This window comes from Rosa rugosa, chromosome 3, assembly GCF_958449725.1.
Source record: "Rosa rugosa chromosome 3, drRosRugo1.1, whole genome shotgun sequence".
Classification (NCBI taxonomy): Eukaryota; Viridiplantae; Streptophyta; class Magnoliopsida; order Rosales; family Rosaceae; genus Rosa; species Rosa rugosa.
This window is the reverse complement of record NC_084822.1, coordinates 21,592,951-21,612,098: the sequence shown is the minus strand read 5'-3', so window position 1 is coordinate 21,612,098 and position 19,148 is coordinate 21,592,951. Positions and strand designations below refer to the sequence as shown.

Here is a 19,148-nt window from a genome sequence, read left to right as displayed (position 1 = left end):
CATTGGCATCCAGCAAAGTGTGGTCTGAGGTTCATTCAAGACAACAAATGCATCAACGTCAATGTTATCTTAAATAACATTCAGACAACATTGGCATCCTCAAACTTGTTATATAACGTTAATTCGGACAACAAGAAAAATAAAATGTGTGGTCTGAAATTCATCCGGTACAACACATGCATCCAAGAGATAGTCATATTAATTGAATTTCAGACAACACCGGAATCCATATAATTGTTATCTTAGATAAGATGCAGACAACATTAGGTAATCGAAAGTGTAGTCTGAGGTTCATTCAAGACAACACTATTTCGAGCAAATTGATATTTGTAATGCATTTGACACAACATCTGGTAATCAAAAATGCTTGTTTGATGTTTACTTCACATATCAGGTCTCGTACATTATTGCCGTTGAAGATATTTAGGAGACAACATTGGCTTGGAAAGATTGTTGTGCTTGGTGAATTTCACTCAACACCCCGGCAGTAAGCTGTTGTCTGAGTTCATACCCGACAACAGACTACTGTCATGAATCGAAATTTGGTAAATTTAGACAACACATATTTAGGTACAAATGTTGTGTGAATGACCAGAGAGACAATTAAAAAAGAATGTTGTCTGATGGGGGAGATCAGACGGCACGCCAGTTTACAACTTCTCCATTTTCATTCAGACAACAGGCTTTTGACTGTTGTCTGATTCACTTTGTGTAGTAGTGATAGTTTAGAGCTTAAACATTCTTCTTCTCCTAGCTAGTTGTCTTGGGATATAGACTTGAACAAATGTGACAATGATATGAATTATGTAACACACACAAACTCGTTTATTAACATAAGCCAAGCAACATAGCAATTAATCAACATCCACACATGCATGGTTCAGAATTTTAATTATTTCTTTTTCTTTCCTTCACTTCGATGCATGCATTTATTAAAGAGTGATAGCAAGCTTATTAGTTGCAACTGGTTCCGGAGATGCTACATTAGTAGATGGTGTTTGTTGACCTCCAAATACAGAATCAGAAACCATGGTTTGTATAGCTGAATGGAGTTTCTGGCCAGTTGCTAGCCAGTGATGCATTTGGTCCATGATCGCCAACACCACTGAACTTCTTCAAATGTTGACTACTTGTAGAACTATATAATAGCTGGCATCTCTATCATCAAAAGTTTCAAATATGGCACGAATCCTTCTCCATGTAGAAGCTGTTGAATCCGGGGACATCAAGACATGCTTGTGCTTGTAAATGAAGGAAGTGAAAAAAATGAGAAGAGAGAATACAGAAACGATCCCAGCAATGAGGAATAGTCCCCATAAGCTATTAAGGCCAAGACTGTTGGGGCCAGAGATATTGCTGGAACTTGAACCTTGACAATTGTTTTCTTTCTTAATCCAATTGGCTTCAATCTTCATAATCTTCTTCCCTTTGGTCACATTTAGGATTGCGCTTGACATATCAACTACAAGAGGTGAACCTTTAAGGAACACCTACAAAGTCACATTAAAAAAAAAAAGGGATTACACATGAGTGTTGACACTATAAGATTCCACTTTTAGGACTTTTAAACCTTGCATAACGATAACAAAAACAGTACGAGGAGAGAAAATTCTTACGAAGGCAAACCCATTAATTTTGGAGATAGGTCCAACCATGATGTATTTGGAGCAGTACTTTGCAAGAAAAAACTCCAAGGCTGGGGTATCACCAACAAAAGCAGCAATACCACCCTTTGCAGTACCTTTTGTGAGTTCTTTGTCACCATCTTCCATCAATGTAATTTCTTTGACCCTGTTTTTAAAACCCTTTTCAATCAAGACCTCACGAACAAAAGAATTCTTGCTGTAGCCGACATTATCGCCATTCCTTAAAAGATCATTTAACTCGGTAACAGTGGGCTGGGGTTGTTGGACTGTTAATAGTGATGATAGATTAGCTGTGTAGCTTTGTGTCACTATGAGCATAACAAATACCCATACAGTCATCACAAATCTAGCTGAGTTGCTAACCACTTTCTCCCCTGTACGTTAAGTAAATTTTAAAGGTGTACAAAAAGTTGTTAAAAATCAATCAATATTCAAGTCTGAAGGAAAAAAAACAAATTATGAATTCAAATTCACAATTAGCTAGAGAGGTCATAGATAATTACTATGTGAAAAAACCATGGTTGAGAAAGAAAACCAGAAACTTGTTCCAACTTGATGTGAAGGAGGATCCCGAAAATCTTCGTTTATTCGATGTTCCAACACCCAGACAACAAAAGCAATAAAGATGAAGAAACACAAAGTTGTCAACCAAAGGCCCCATGTCAAAGGCTGCATGAAAATCCATGCATTTTTGCTTTTGCTGTCACTGATTGGCACAACCATTCCTACATCAGATTCACTGTATGGCATTGTAAAGTCAACATACAAGGATCTGTTTGCTCTAATTGTTGTATCTCCAACAACAATTTCTGTCGAATGGAACAAAAGAAATTAATTGAAACTCCATAGAGTTAAGTCAAAATTGAAACTATTGACTTGGATAAAGAACTTACATCAGGAAATACTTGATAGACCAAATCATCGTAAGTCCCAGCCATCGAGCCATTAGAATTTTCATAAGGAATGAACTCATAATGTATTGGCATTCCCCTACAAAGTTCAAAGAGTCTTTACTGATCTCGGAGAATCAGGTAAATGCATTTGCATAAGCATGGGATTGCAACATGTGTTGCAATCCCCGAGTCTGCAGTCAGTTTCATGTGGAGTCCGTTTTTGGAAAGTAGGGTTTGGATTTTATGTATTTACGTTTTTAAAGATTCTTCTGATTGTTAAAATCGTGGTATTGATGTCCTAGGGTTTTTAGGATGTGTCTATTCCTAATTGATTTTCCTTAAGATTTGTTGGATTTCATATATGGGAAGTTTCTTTTCAAATTAATTGGGAATTAGGGTAGAATCTTTGAATTATTGAAGGGTTGCCGCTGGTCTATTATATTAGTTTGAAATATACACGGTCAGACTTACACATCTAGAGAGGCAAGAATTTTGATAGAGTCTTGCATGTTAGTTTGAAATTGTGTCTTCACAAAGAGTCAAACACTTGGTCCATGTGTAAGTGTCATTGATTGTGTTCTCATATGCATAAACCTCTCTTGAGATCAGTACAAAGACTGTGAAGAAAGAAGAGCGAGATTTGGTGATCGTTCAAGAAAAGGAGTTCTAGAAGGAAGATAAACTTTGAGTTAGATTTTGTCTAAATCTTATAGCCGAGCTAGTGCTATTCAAGTTTGTAAAAGAACATATCCTTTTTAATATGATGATCTTTATTTTGGGTTCTCAAGAGTAAGAGCCCCACAGTGTTTTTAATCTCATACTTGGTGTTCTATTTGTCATTTTGGTTTCTGCTGCCCAGTGAGGATTGATCCGTGCACTGCAATCCCCATTTTCCAGAAAATCATATTCTGTCCTTGTATTTTCACTTGGCATCAGAGCGGGTTCTAAAGCTTTTTTAGTTGATCCGTGGTCAAGGATGGAACGTGAACGTGACAGAGCCTCCAGTTCTATAAATTGCCCGCCCTTGTTTGATGGTGAAGACTATTCACAATGGAAAATTATGATGAGGGCTTTTCTTTATTCTCAAGACGAAAACATGTGGAACGTTGTTGAGAATGGATGGGAACACCCACCCAAGGCAGAAGAATCAAAGAAAGCAGAAGGGTCATATACAAGAATTCTTAAACCTAGGAAGGAATGAACTGAAGAGGAAGTTCGTGACCGAAATTGTGATTTTAAGGCTAGAAATTCACTATTTACAGCTTTGTCTAAGAATGAGAGGATGAGAATTAGCCACTGTGATACAGCCAAAGAAGCTTGGGATTTGCTTCAGGTTAATTATGAGGGAAATAAGAAGGTTAGAGGTCAGAAGCTTCAAAGACTTGTACTGGAGTTTGAGAACATGACCATGGGGGAAGATGAATCGGTGGATGATTTTCATGCTCGACTTCTCAATGTTACATGCCAATGCCGCAGCCTTGATGACCCATTTGAGGAGCACCGAATTGTCAACAAATTTCTCAGAACTCTTCCTCCAAAATTTCAAGCCAAACAGATTGCCATTGAAGAAGCTCAAGATCTTGACACATACACCCTTGATGAACTAGTTGGAAATCTCAAAACTTTTGAAATGAGACTCAAACCTGAAAAGAAGGTAAAAAGTGTTGCTTTTTCTTCCATAAAAAAGAATGAAACTATTGATGATTCTGTTGATTTAGCTTTGCTAACTAAAGAATTTAAATTTTTTTTGAAAAGCAAAAAATCTTCAGGAAATACTTCAAAAAACTTTTCTGATTCAAAAAGGGGTCAAATATCTGAAAATCGATTTGATAAAAATTCTAAGTTTGCTAAATTTCCCCAAAAGAAGAATTTTCCTGACAAGCCAAAATATTTTGAGTGTGGTGGAATTGGACATCTTGCTGCAGATTGTGGCAACAAGAGGTACAATTTGCGTGGAAATAAGGCTTTAAAGTCTACTTGGAGTGACAGTGATGAAAGCACTCAATCAGATGGCGAAGTGGTAAATCTTGCTCTTACTTCCTCCTTTAATTCTGAATTATCTGATGTTTCTGATTTAGAGGATGATACTTTTGATGAAGAAACAAATGAAAAATGCAAGCAATTGTATAATGCCTCAAGAAGTGTTCTTAAGAAAAATAATAAACTTGAAGAAGAAATTGAATTCTGAAGGGGTGAGAAAGAAAAAATTGAGCAAAAATTTGAAATATCTTTGAAAGAATGGGAAGATGAGCGTACTAACCTTGTTGATAAGATTAAAGTTTTGCAGGGTAAGGTCAAGTCTCAAGATTGGAACAAGGAGCATGATGAGATTACTAACAAAATCAAAGTTTTGCAGGTTGAAATTAAGGCTCAATCCACCTTAAATGTTTCTCTAACCCATGAGAATGAAAAATTGCAGGAAGAATTACTGAGGGTCAAGGAAAGCTTTAACAAATTCTCTATAGGGTCTGAAAAAGTCTCGAAGATGATGGGAATTGGCAAAGCTCATGGTAATAAAGAAGGATTAGGGTATAATGGTGAGTCCTGCAAACCCTTAGTGTTTGTAAAAGGTGTGGGAGGTGAGAATTCCTCAAGTCAGGCACAAAGCTCTAGTGACATCAAGTCTGCCACCGAATTGACTGTAAGACCAGAACCTCATGAAACCATTCAATCACCTCAGAAAGGCTTTTCGGTAAGTTCTGACATGCACACCTCTGTGCCCTGGTATACTCACAACTCCAAAAACTTTGTTCCTACTTGTCATTATTGTGGAAAATTAGGACACATACGTCCTAGGTGCAATATGTTTCGCAGGGTTAATTACTCAAAATCAGAGAAAAACGATGGGTATTAACTCACATGCCTCGTTGCAAGCTGAGTTGAAAGAGGGACTGAATCTGATTGCCAGGATTGCAAAGCTGGCTTCAATCCCCGTGAATCTGGAAACAAAGACAAAATCGACTTGGGTTAAGAAAGGACCTAAATGCTTCACAGCTAAGATTGATAATTGTGACATACCTTCTGAATATATTGATGCCACGTGTTTGCTTTCCTCTTGCAGCTCTAGCAATGAATTTGAATATGTGGAAGCTACTTGTCTCGTGGCCTTGACTGCACTTGCTGATAAGAAAGGTGCTGTCTGGTATGTTGATAGTTGGTGCTCAAGACATATGACCGGTGAAAAGAGTTGGTTTGTGTCTTTCTCAAGCGAATTCACAACTGGATCAGTCACGTTTGGAGATGGAAAAAAGGCCAAGGTAATGGGTAAGGGAACGGTAAATACACCAGGTATTCCTAATCTCCAAAATGTCTTGTTTGTTGAAGGGCTTCATGCAAATCTCATAAGTGTTAGTCAATTAACCGATGATTATGAGGATGTAAATTTTAATAAAACAAGATGTATTGTGACTGATAACAATGGCAAAAATATTATGGGAGGTTTGTGTTCAAAAGATAATTGTTATCATGTACTTGCTAATAAATCTGTTGAAGTGCAGACATGTTTGAAAGCCAAGACATCGGATGATGTTCTTGAACTGTGGCATAGGCGTCTGGGGCATGTAAATTTTCAAGACTTGCGGAAACTTTCACACAAGGAAAGTGTAAGAGGTATGCCTTCTCTGAGTGGCAAGCCAGACAAGATGTGTGACGGTTGCAAAGCAAGTAAGCAAACTCGTGCCTCACATGGAGCAATTAATTCATCCACTACAACTCATCCATTGGAACTTATGCATATGGACCTTGTTGGACCTTCACAAACCGAAAGCATGGGTGGTAAGAAATACATTTTGGTTGTAGTTGATGACTTCTCACGTTTTACTTGGGTGAATTTCCTTAGAGAGAAGAGTGATACATTTGAAAGCTTAAGGGATTGTGCAAAAGAATAACTAATGAAAAACATTCCTCAAACTTATGCATTGTTAGAGTTAGGACTGATAATGGAACTGAATTTAAGAATGCTTTGTTTGCTGATTTTTTCCTTGAGCATGGAATTTCACATGAGTTTTCAGCTCCAATTACCCCACAACAGAATGGTGTAGTTGAGAGAAAGAACAGGGTATTGCTAGACATGGGAAGAGTGATTCTACACTCAGCTGGACTTACTCCAAACCTTTGGGCCGAAGCAATTAGCACTGCCTGCTATACTGCAAACCGTGCATTCTTGAGACCAGGTACTAACAAAACTCCATATGAGCTATGGAAAGGTAAGAAACCCAATGTAAGTCATCTTCGTGTTTTTGGCTCTCCTTGCTATATTTATAGAGATAGAGAATATCTTGGTAAATTTGATGCTAGGAGCGATAAAGGCATACTTCTTGGTTATTCTTTGGATAGTAGAGCTTACAGGGTGTACAACAAGTGAACCATGTCTGTAATGGAATCCTATAATGTATCTATTGATGATTGTGCTGTGAGTACTGTTCAGGTTAATCAAGATGAGGATCAACCCTCAAGAAGCCGAGTAAATGTGGAACTGAATGAAGAAACGGATGATTCCTCAAATGATCCTATTTTTGATCCTCCACCAGTTCAGAGAACAGGGTTCAAACAAGTTCAGAAAGATCACTCTACTCAGGATGTTATTGGAGACTTACATGAAGGAATTCAAACTCGCAGACAAGCTGCATCCCAGGTAAGTATTGATTCTACACTTGTTTGTTTTCTGACTGAAAATGAAGTAAACATAAACATAATTTCGAATTGTGGTTTTGTCTCACTTATTGAACCAAAGAATGTTAAAGAGGCCTTGAATGATGATGATTGGATAAATGCCATGCATGATGAATTGAATCAGTTTACGAGAAATGATGTGTGGTATCTTGTTCCTAGGCCTAGTGAATTAAATGTGATTGGCACAAAATGGATCTTTCGAAATAAAAGTGATGAGCATGGTAATGTTACTAGGAACAAAGCTAGACTTGTTGCTCAAGGGTACACTCAGGTTGAAGGACTTGATTTTGATGAGACCTTTGCCCCAGTTGCAAGGCTTGAATCTGTTAGACTTCTTCTTGCTATTGCTTGTCATCTTAAGTTTAAGTTGTATCATATGGATGTAAAAAGTGCCTTCTTGAATGGTGTCTTGCAAGAAGAGGTTTATGTTGAACAGCCTCAGGGATTTATAGACCCTTGTAAACATGATCATGTGTATAGACATAAAAAGGCTTTGTATGGCTTGAAACAGGCTCCAAGAGCCTGGTATGAGCGTTTATCCACCTACCTAGTGAGTAAAGGATACCTTAGAGGTTCAGTGGATAAAACTTTGTTTGTGAAAAGGGATAAAAAACATGTCATGATTGCTCAGGTTTATGCTGATGATATCATATTTGGCTCTACGTCTGATACTTATGTTAAAGAATTTACTAACATAATGGAAAGTGAATTTGAAATGAGCATGTGTGGGGAGCTAAATTATTTCTTGGGTCTACAAGTTCGTCAACTGAAAGCAGGTATGTTTCTGTCCCAAACTAAATATGCTGAGAATCTTGTGAAAAAGTTTGGACTTGAATCTGTAAAAATTGTCTCTAATCCAATGAGTACAAGTACCAAACTTAGTGAGGATCTCACAGGTAAGTCTGTTGATCAAACTCTCTACAGGAGTATGATTAGTAGTCTTCTTTATTTCACTGCTAGTAAGCCTGACATATCCTATAGTGTTGGAGTTTGTGCTCGTTTTCAGGAAAATCCCAAGGAATCTCATTTGGAGGCAGTGAAAAGGATTATACATTATGTCTCAGGTACAGTGAATTGTGGCATCTACTTTACCTTTGATACTAATGTTGAAATTGCAGGTTATTCAGATGCAGATTGGGGAGGAAACTTGAAAGATCGGAAAAGTACATCTGGTGGCTGCTTCTTTATGGGAAACAACATGGTGGCCTAGCATAGCAAGAAGCAAAATTGCATATCACTTTCCACCGCTGAAGCCGAGTATGTGGCTGCAGGTAGCTGCTGTACTCAGACGTTATGGATGAAGCAAATGCTTCGTGACTACGGAATTTCCCAAGGTAAGTTGACCATATTTTGTGATAACTAATGCTATCAATATTTCCAAAAATCCAGTGCAGCACTCTCGCACTAAGCATATTGACATGAGATATCACTTTATCCGAGACTTAGTTGAGAAAGAAAAACTTCAACTTGCATTTGTTCCCATTGAGTATCAATTAGCAGACTTATTCACAAAACCATTGGATAATGCTCGATTTGAATCACTTAGAAGTGCCATTGGTGTTCTAAGTTCTGAAACTCTTCCTTAATTTCTATATATCACAGCATGCATTCATTTTGTATGTCTTCATGGTAGCATAGGTGCATTCTCTTTACATTTCTGCGTTGTTAGGTTCAGTTTCTGGAAATTCAGGATTGAAATGCTGGCTTGTATCCCCAAGTGTCTGACAGCTGATTTTGAACTTAGATTGACAAGGGTCATGCACTTTTCTTTAAATCTGTGTGCAATAAGGTGCCTAGCACATGTTGAACTTGTACTTACATCACCTTGTAATTGTGAGCTTGAACAACATATTCTCTACAATCTTGAAACCTCACATCACACATACTCTAAGTGGTGGTAAGTCTTAATTGATGGTTGCTCATGTACGAAATTACTCATGTTGGTTGCTCCTTGATATATAAAAAAAATGTAGTTGGTTTATGGAGCATGGCCAGGCTATTCCCAAAGTACACAGGCCTCGGTCGTGAAGAACGATATGAGGATTGGGAAGAAACGGGAATGGTTTGGTCACCCCGGTGGATTGTGAGACTATTGACTCGAGTAGATGTGCTCTTTGGGATGTTCTTGTTACATCTAGTACCCTAAAGTCATCTGACTTGGGAGCAGCTAGCGTAATACTCGTTACATGGGTCTTAGTCTTATTAAACAAAAAAAAAAAAATAGTTATGTTGTGTGAAAGGAAAAAAGAAAAATTCCAAATCATGCCCACACGGTGTTATAAGGGGGAATAAAATTTATGTGCTTAAATGTGTTTCGTATGTGAGCTTTGCTTTTCAGGTTTCCACAACTATTTCACACCCGATCTTGAGATATGTTCACTTTACACCATAAGAGGTATAGAATACTCGCTCATCCTCTAGTTTACCTTGTGGTTGTCAGAATATCTTCACTCGTGTAAACTCATTTTGTTGCACTCTTATTTATGGTTAAGTGGTGTTGCTCTTTTTGGAAAAGATATGCAAATTCAGTCTGTTATTGCCCGTGGATACAGTCCAACATCATTGTGTGTTTGCATCGCATGTTTGCATTACTCATATCATCTTAAATTAAGAGGGAGTTTCTGGACTTGATCACTTCGACGCATTCTATTTGCTTCACTTTGTGCTTTTATAGTTTTTTTTTTTTCTTGTGGGTTTATGTCTCTGAGTCTTATTCGAAATTACACAAAAAAATTAAAAAATTAAAAAATTAATTAAAAAAAATAAAAATAAAAATAATTTTACTTGCTTTTTTTTTTCTTTTTCACCATGTGTTTTAAGTGTGTTAGCTAGGTCAAATTTTCCCCAAATTTTCTCCATTCCCTCTCGAGGCCGCTCGTTCTCTCTCTCTCTCAATGGCTCGCATCAAGCATACCTTCAAGCGTCCTTCAGCTCCGGCCACCGCCTTGCCTCCGGCCACTCGTCCTTCTCGGCGTTCAAATCGCCTCCACCGACCTCGGGATTCTGGCCCTCCTACCTCCGCTGAGAATCCTCAGGATTTGCCGGATTCTCCATCTCCGTCTCCGGCCCCAGCTCCATCGTCTCCTTCTAGGTCCGAGCACTCCTCCGCTGCTTCTGAGCCTGTACCTGCCTCTCCTTCATTACAGCGCCGTTCGCCCAGTCCTCCCTTGCCTGCTCCGCCATCCAAGAGGCCTCGGTTTTCCGGCTGCTCTGCCCGTCCTCCTCCAGGTCCACCAACCCTCTGAAAACCCGTAAGGATTCTTGGTTTGTGATGCATACTCAAAGGGTTGATTATGAAAAATATACTTGCTTGCGTCCTGTGGTTTATGAAAAGCGATTTAATGTGGCTGAATTAGGTTCCTTATTTGCTAAGACTGTGCGAATTTTTCAATGGCAATCTGTATTGGATGTGTTGCCTACTCCTAATCTTACTGTGGTTAGAGAGTTTTATGCCTGTTGTTCTCCAAATATGCCTGCGCAGGCTGCCTTGCTTAATGTTGCTACTCTGATTGGATACAATGTGGATATTCGCGGTGTCTCGGTCCCTTTCACACCCACCACCATCCGCGAAACGTTGGGTCTCATTGCCCCTGTTTCTGAGATGTCTGTGATTGATAAGGCGTTTGCAGCTCTATCTGTTGATACCGTTATGGCTGCGATTTATGAGGATCGTCCAGATGTCACTCCCGTGGAGCTTTCAGCTGGTGCTCTCAGTGAGTTTTGTAGATTGTTGGGGCATTTGGTTAGTACTTTGCTCTATCCTTCCACTCAAAGCAGCAATATTACCTTGGAGGAAGCCCGTCTAATCTATGTTCTCAATGCCAAGGGCCCCTATCTTCCTCCTGAGCATTACATGTATACAGCTATCCGGAAAGCTGCTGTTGAGGGTCGTCGTCACAAAAAGGCCGCCTTAGTTTTTCCCACTGTGATCACTGCTGTCTGCAAAGCCAAGGGGGTTGTATTTGAAGATTCTGATGAAATGGCACCTCCCTTGAAAGTTTTCTCCCGGAGTTCTCTCCTTCGCAGCTCTAGTCAAAGCAAGACCAAGGGTATTTCTGTTGACACCACTTCCATCTCTCGGACCTTGCTTGACCATTTCACGGTGGTGAACCGCAAGTTGGATCAGCTTCAAACTGATGTGGGTGCTCTTCTTCAGAGAGTGGATCACATTGGGGGGGAGCTTCACTCTCTTCGCGACGCTATTGCAGCTTCTTCGTGAGCTTTGGCATACCTATCCAAAAAGGGGGAGAAGAAGACTTATTTTGACTTATTTTGACTAGTGTTAGTTTGACTTTTGAACTTGTGTTGGGTTTCGTGTTAGGATTAGTTTGCTTAGTTTGGCTAGACTTCCTTTTCTTTTAAGCTAGTGGTTGTTTTTGGAGTAGTGTTAAAATGATGCAATTAATTTTCTGTTTTATGCCTGTTTGTATTTTTCACAATGTGTGCGTGATAAGTGTTTCAGGATCAGTTGGCTGCTTCACAAGTGAAATCCCTCAAGTACTTGTTGAGGGGGAGTTTACATGAGATAAAGTGGTTTTGTATAGGAATGCCAAAGGGGGAGATTGTAGGTACAATTCTTGTACATGTCGTATTGGCATTCCCATACAAAGTTCAAAGACTCTTTACTGATCTCGGAGAATCAGGTAAATGCATTTGCATAAGCATGGGATTGCAACATGTGTTGCAATCCCCGAGTCTGCAGTCAGTTTCATGTGGAGTCCGTTTTTGGAAAGTAGGGTTAGGGATGGCAATGGGGCAGGTTGGGGATGGGGATTACAATACCATCCCCATCCCCGATTCCCCGGGGTCATTATCTACCCCCATCCCCGCCCCAATCCCCAATAAAAATATATTGGGGATTCCCCGTCCCCATCCCCATTGGGGACTAAGCCTCCAAACCTGCCCCACATCGCCAATAAGAATTTAATAAATAAAATAATTTTTTCTCATATTGCCTTTTTTAAAATCAAAATCTACAACAAATAAATTTAAAACATGATTAAATTCATAAATCATAATTCAGTGAGTGCAAAAGTCAAAACACCATTAAAGTAAAAGTGTAGCCATTAAAGTAAAGTAGTAAATGTATATATTTGTGATTTATATTATAAAAAATAAATTAAAACATATATAAGTTAAATATATGTATATATTATTGGAGCGGGTTTGGGGATGAGGATCACAATACCATCCCCGCCCCATCCCCAATCTTATATAGCGGGGATTGGGGATCCCCATCCCCATTCCCCATTTGTTCCCGAATTCTCCACCCATTAGGGGCGGGTATCCAATGGAGCTCCGCCCCGTTGGGGATTTTTGTCATCCCTAAGTAGGGTTTGGATTTTATGTATTTACGTTTTTAAAGATTCTTCTGATTGTTAAAATCATGGTATTGATGTCCTAGGGTTTTTAGGATGTGTCTGTTCCTAATTGATTTTCCTTAAAATTTGTTGGATTTCATATATGGGAAGTTTCTTTCCAAATTATTGAAGGGTTGCCGCTGGTCTATTATATTAGTTTGAAATATACACGGTCAGACTTACACATCTAGAGAGGCAAGAATTTTGATAGAGCACTATGCCAAAAATGCCTTCAGACGACATTCAGACGACATAAGTTTTGTTTTATGTCGTCTGAGTTTTTCAGACGACATAATTTTTTTTTCTGTTGTCTGAATATACACTAAAACCATACTGGTTTAATTTGGAAAAATGGTGAACATTCAGACGACACATTTGTGTAGTTGTAGAAGGTGGTGATTTCCTATCTCAAATTTGGATAAATGGTGAGCATTCAGACCACACATTTGTGTAGTTGTAGAAGGTGGTGATTTCCTATCTCAAATTTGGAGGGATATCCAAAAGTTGTTTCCCCCTCAAATAGCGTAGCCCTAATTGACTAAAAAATATGGTGACATTCAGACAACATTTAAATGTTGTGTAAGTGTGGAGCTTGTTTTAAAATTTTCCAAGTTATTTTGACTTTTGGTTTTGGACAGAGAGACCTCAAAGTCATTCTCTCCTTCTCACTCAGCTCGACCACGACTAGATACCCAAACACCACCCCGCGCTCTCTGTCATCCTCACTCAGCTCTCTCTGCTCGACCTAGAACCCGCAAAACTGGAAAACTCAAAACACCAGCCTCTCTCCTTCTCACCGAGCTCTCTCATATCTCGATTCTCACTCTTTCCTTCATCCTCTCACCCTCTCGATTCTTCTTCTTAGTCTCTACTTCATCTTTCATGTTCGGATTAATGGAGCTCTCCAGCAAGAGCTGTTTTCAATTCGGATATTGGTAAGCAATTTAGGGTTTCAATCGTTTTGTAGTTTAGGGTTTCGACTGGGTTCAATCTTCAATCGATTTTAAGGTTTTATCTACAAATTTTAGGTTGCTTATTATCCAAAACTTTGATTTTATGGTTCAGTCTTCGATCGATTTTAGGGTTTTATCTGTAGTTCCAGGTTCTGCAATTCATTTGGAGTTATCTGATTCAATCTTCTTGTTTCTAGGTACAAAGATTCAAGATTTGATTTTGATAATGCCAATCGCCTTTTGCTTTAATATGTTTCTGCATGATCTCTCTTCTTTGATTCTGGGGTTTTGTATTTTATTTGTGAGGTTTGATGTACGTTTCCAGTAAGTATATTTATCAACATTATCTAACATTTTATTTGTTTGTGTTTTGATTCTGAAAGAAGATCCCAATGATGGTTAGCGTTTTATCTTACTACCAGTAGCTGTTTTAACTTCTAGGAACTTAGGTGTTGGAAAGTTGGTTTGAGATGTGTGTATCAACTACAAGAATCAAAAGCATGACTATCAGTATGGATATAAATGATAGATAGTTTTTATAAACGAGGCAGTAGTCTATTGCATGTATATCCTTGTTAATTTTGACATCTGTACCTGTGAAGACTCTGAGTTGTGTATGCATTTGGCTATAGTCTTGATGGGTTACATGCTGGTCATTGCTATTGTCTTTTGTTCTCTGTTATGCTTTGTCTCCTCTTGCTGCTGTTGTTTGGTTTTATCTTATTTGATGGAGTATTTTGTGACTAATAATTTTATTGTGTTCTATTATGTCCTTTTAGATTGAACAATACCGAGCTGAGATTAAGAGACTTCAGGAATCTGAGGCAGGAATTAAAGCATTATCAAAAAACTATGCAGCTTTGCTAAAGGAAAAAAGAGGTACCTGTTTGCTCTTCTATCAACTTATAGTGTTCAATTTATTTGTTTGTTTAACTTGTTCAGGTAGGTAATTGGATTTGTAAATCCTACACCCCTGCCATTTTTGATACTTTATTGCCATACATTACTTTTGGCATTTGACATTATCAAATTTCTATATTGAATAAAGAGAATGGCTCATTGAAACAAAATCTGGACACAGCTATTGCATCTCTAAATGCCTCTAGAATTGAAAACTACAAAGCGGCAGCAAATGGGACCAACTTGCACATGGTAGTGGCTTATATATGAAGTTAATTAAGTTGCATCAGTTAACATCAATTCCACTCAATATGTGCTGCAAGCTTGCCATTGTTTAAATTCTTCTTCAAGTCGCGTCAAACTTCTTGATGAGATATCTACTATCATATCTACATGGGTTTGTAGTTAGAAAAGTATGTCACTAAGAAACTGTGTACTAGTTTTGCTGGTTTGAACCAACATTTTAGCTATCTGGCAATGTCATGGTAGAATCCCTAGCACTTGAATGTTTTTATTTATTAATTTTTTTTTTTAGCATGTCTTGATTCTGCATCAACTAAGTGAGGATGCACCCTTTTATATTTATTTTTTATTAATCAATAAGACACAATGCTTGAGCTATGTTAGTTAACTAAGTAAGCTTGGATTGTTCAGGGAAGTAGTAATCAGTCACCCAACCGACAACAAAGATTGACAGGTCAAGCAAAAACCAGCTACTCTGGACACTAGAAATAGAATGGTGTTGTCTATACACAAAATGGGAATGGGATAAGCAATGGGATTGCACATCTTTCAAACATGCAGGGGAATGAAAGGGTAATGCACATTGTTTTCTGTTTTATCTTTTAGCTTTGAATATATATATATATATATATCACTGTCCCACATTGTATGTTTAGTAGATTTAGGATCAGAGCTTTTCTAGTTGTGATTCTGCTATAATTGTCATCTAAACAGAATTTTATGGTCTATAAGAATCAACCTTTTTTTTCCAAGAAAACCTTAGTATCCTGCATATGTCAATTATGTTCTAGTTTAGCTAAGGCGCACTGTTTGATTTTGTTGACAATCTTTTTCGGTTTGGTTGTAGCTGGAAGATTGTTCTTGTAATTGGAACTGTATGCTTTAATGTTTACTGCCCTTTTGCATTGATTTGTTGTTTTGGCTGAGCTTATCTGGGTTTTCATTAAAGATGCTAATTGGGTCTTCAACTATAAATCATGGGTTATTTGCATATTAGTCTAACGTTTAGATTGGGGAATTGAAGATGCTTTGTCAATTCCATATCAACTTCTCACTACTCTGTCGATTTCATATCAGCTTACAACTACATTGTATCTGCAGGAGCATCTACAATTCAGTATCAGGTTTATTGTTTGTATGTCTAAGGACTTGATGAACTGCTTTGCTGTTGCCTTGTTTGTTTTGATGAAAATGTTGTTTAGTAGATTTTTGAATATTACATTTTAGAACTTAATTTCTTCACTGTGCTTCAGTTATGGTGATGAAAAAGTTTTCTGGTATTTTTATTTGACTATATTTCATAACATTGCCGGAAGAAACTAAGGAAATGCTCATTTTCTTCCAAAAGTGTTATAGAGGAAAAGTCTTTCCTGTTCAAGAAACCATAAAAACTTTTTTCAACTAGGATACCTTTCCACCGCTATTTTTTTTTCCCTTTCTTTCAGAGAGCAGATTATTTGGGAAAAGCATAACTTGAAGCTATCCAACAGTGAATGTACCTTGTTAATGGGTATTAGTTTGGAATTCAACCCCCACAAAAATGAGTATGTTTGCTTGCGTGTGTGTGGTTCAGAAAGCGAGAGAGTACATATCTAATAACCAGCAAGTTTTGATTGCTTTGAACAGAGGATATCATTACTAATAAACATCAAGTTTTAATTGCTTTGAACACAGGATAATTATATATGGTATTTGAATGCTTGGTTTACTGGAAGTGTACATGCATATGGTTTTCTGTAATTTAGTTTGTAGAGGCACTATTCTTCCCCATTAGCTGTCACCAATAATTCATGATATACTAAAACCTTCATGCAAAAACTAAACTTATTGTTTGGAAATAAACATAACCATTGCATGCATACGTTATTCGTTTCAGTCAAGTCTAACTTCTTGTTGATTTACTAATCGCCTCGGCAGCTCAAGAAACTGCTCTTGCTTCCACCACGGATAGGTCTATTTCCATCACTTTGACCGACCTGGATGTGCTTGATTGTCCCATTCGCTATGAATCCTTGACCATCCCCGTCTTTCAGGTCTCTTCTTTTATAATCATTTCTCATTCTAGTTTTGAAATTTTGGGTTGACTGCTTGTTTATTATTATAGTTCCTGTTATTTTGATTGCCAGTTAGTTCAGAATTTAAAGCAGGTTGCATTTCATATGATTAATGCTTATAAGTTGATGGGTATTTCTTGTGATAGATTATGGGGCATCCTAGTTATTGTTGTTAATTAAGTTGGGGTTGTAGGTTTGTGGGTTTATGGAAATGGATATTTCCATTTGTTTTTCTGCACTAGTTAAATGCAATCCTTCACCAGTTGGCATGATTCTTTAATAAACTGAGCAGAAGGTCTACATTTGAGCACAAAGTTAGGATCTCTGTATTGTTGTGGTTTCTGAGTTTCAATCGGATTCTAGTACTTGCAGTGGTCACTTTAAATTGCTTGGATTCTTTTCCAATAACGTTGAAATCTTCTGTTGTCAATATGTATATCTCTAGACCTTCCTGTTTTCAAGTGGTCTTTAGTTCTTCAACTTTTCAAAAATACATGCTTATATGATCTCACTAGATAGTTATATGGCCTTAATTTGGCTTCTGCCTAGCTATTCCATGGGGAGTCAGGCCTAGGATCTAATCATGTTAGTAATTCTCATTTGGTATAAGCAACAAGTAATTCATATCGTATGCAAAAGTTCAAAGTGGCCTCATTTCTGTTGTTATCTTTTGGTTCATAACCATAATAACCTATATATTGATGGTCGATTTTGCGGTACCAGATTACTGTTATTACAATATCCGCTTAGACTATGGTAGTCAAACTTCTCTCTTAATTGATAAAATGATATTAAATAGAAGGTATGGTTTGAAGTCATTGAGGACTATCACTATTAGGTATCCAAAATGGTAATAAGAACATTAAAACTGACAGAGTTTTGGTTAGGGACTATCAATATACCCCATCTTTAGTCATGAAAGTTAACATCACACTTTTTGTTGCAGTGCTCTGGTTTGGGGGTCTAGCGCAAAACACAAGCCCCAAAGAGTTGGAAAGGTTGATTTTTTCTGAATCCAGCATGTTATCTCTTCCGTTTGCTTGTGCTTAATTTATTAAAATTAATAAATATTCCTTGTGTCAATCAAATGCATGTTTTGTGTTGGTTTGGCAATAGGAGCATCTGCTCGAAGATGAGGATATTGTTCAGATTATCAAAAAGGTGTGATTTGGCAGGAACTCAGAAATATGTGCAACCTTAGTATCAAGATATCGTTTGTAGGACTAAAGCTTTTGAGACACACAAGCTTGTACTTTGCAGAGTATACAGCACTCTTTTTGTCTATTCTTTTAGTCGTAAGGGTAGGTAATGTTTAAGGCAGCTTGTTAAGTGATATCAAGGAATCTTACTGCACCTTTTTGTTATCAAAGCTATTCTTGGTACGTAGTGTGTTCTTTGTGAATGAATATCATCTACTATGAGATTGAAAGATTGCGCATATACGAAAGGAACTTTTAACTTTTCTTTTATGATATTTAGTTCTTTGCTATGAGTAAGACCAACTAGTGAACTACTTCTCACACTTGCTGAATATAAGCACATGAGTACCCCAAATATGCTTGTCATGTTATATTGGTTCATTTCTGCAAGACTAGCATCTTGATTGACGAGAGAGTTTGCTAGTTTTGGTGACTTAGGGGTGTTGATGTAACCTTACACATTGTAAAGGACTTCACTTGATCTCTATTTTCTAGACATTATACTGTGGAGAGTTGCATGATATAATGTTGAAGGAGGACAGGTGACAAGCTTAAAATTTTTGGGGGCAATGACATATAGGGTCATTTTTTTTTTCTTATAAAATTTTGCTTATTTAGAAACTTTATTTTTTATTTTGTTTTGCTTTCTTGTTCTTTTAGAACTGAGATCAAGTCTCATGTTTCTACTTTTGGTTGCAGGCTTTATCAGTTTTGAAATTGCAGAAGGGCAATCAAATGCCTGAAGATTACCCCAGATCTTTCAGAGAAGCAGCTGCAGTTTTCCAGCACGCTCAAGTGTGAGTAATATGAGAATAGCTTACTTTATTGTTAAGGCTTCGAACTTTTGGTGTTTTTTTCATTATTGATTCCTGGCACCTTATTTGCATTCATACAGATACGACTCTGACAAGAAAATTGTCAAGCATATGAGACCCATACCACAAGAGCTTGTGGAGTCCCTTGATGGAGAACTTGATTTCCTTGGATCGTATTTTTTTGTTATTTATTTCTTCTTGTTGTCAGGTTAAATTTATTCTTACCTACAAGGTTTGCCTGTTTCATATCACATTTATTTTCCTTGACCACAAATTGAACTAGAGAAATCCCTTCATCAATAGCCATTGCAATTGCTGAAGGAAAATTGGACCCCATAAGTATGGAGGCCTTTGATCATTTCCCTAGTTCCATTTCTAGACATCGGTCAGATCCCATTAAGATCATTTTCTTTT

General features: G+C 37.6%; 1 protein-coding gene and 1 pseudogene across 1 annotated transcript; one reads left to right on the top strand and one right to left on the bottom strand.

Annotated features, from left to right (window-relative positions):
- Positions 1-932: 932 nt before the first annotated feature.
- LOC133737430 (glutamate receptor 2.8-like) overlaps positions 933-19,148 on the bottom strand; it is a 33,154-nt pseudogene continuing 14,938 nt past the window's right edge.
- On the top strand, positions 17,566-19,130 carry LOC133735659 (uncharacterized). The gene is made up of 4 exons (XM_062163056.1): positions 17,566-17,718; positions 17,837-18,021; positions 18,619-18,716; positions 18,815-19,130. The coding sequence occupies exons 2-4, from the start codon at positions 17,908-17,910 to the stop codon at positions 18,945-18,947; spliced, it is 345 nt and encodes a 114-aa protein (XP_062019040.1). The 5' UTR covers positions 17,566-17,718; positions 17,837-17,907; the 3' UTR covers positions 18,948-19,130.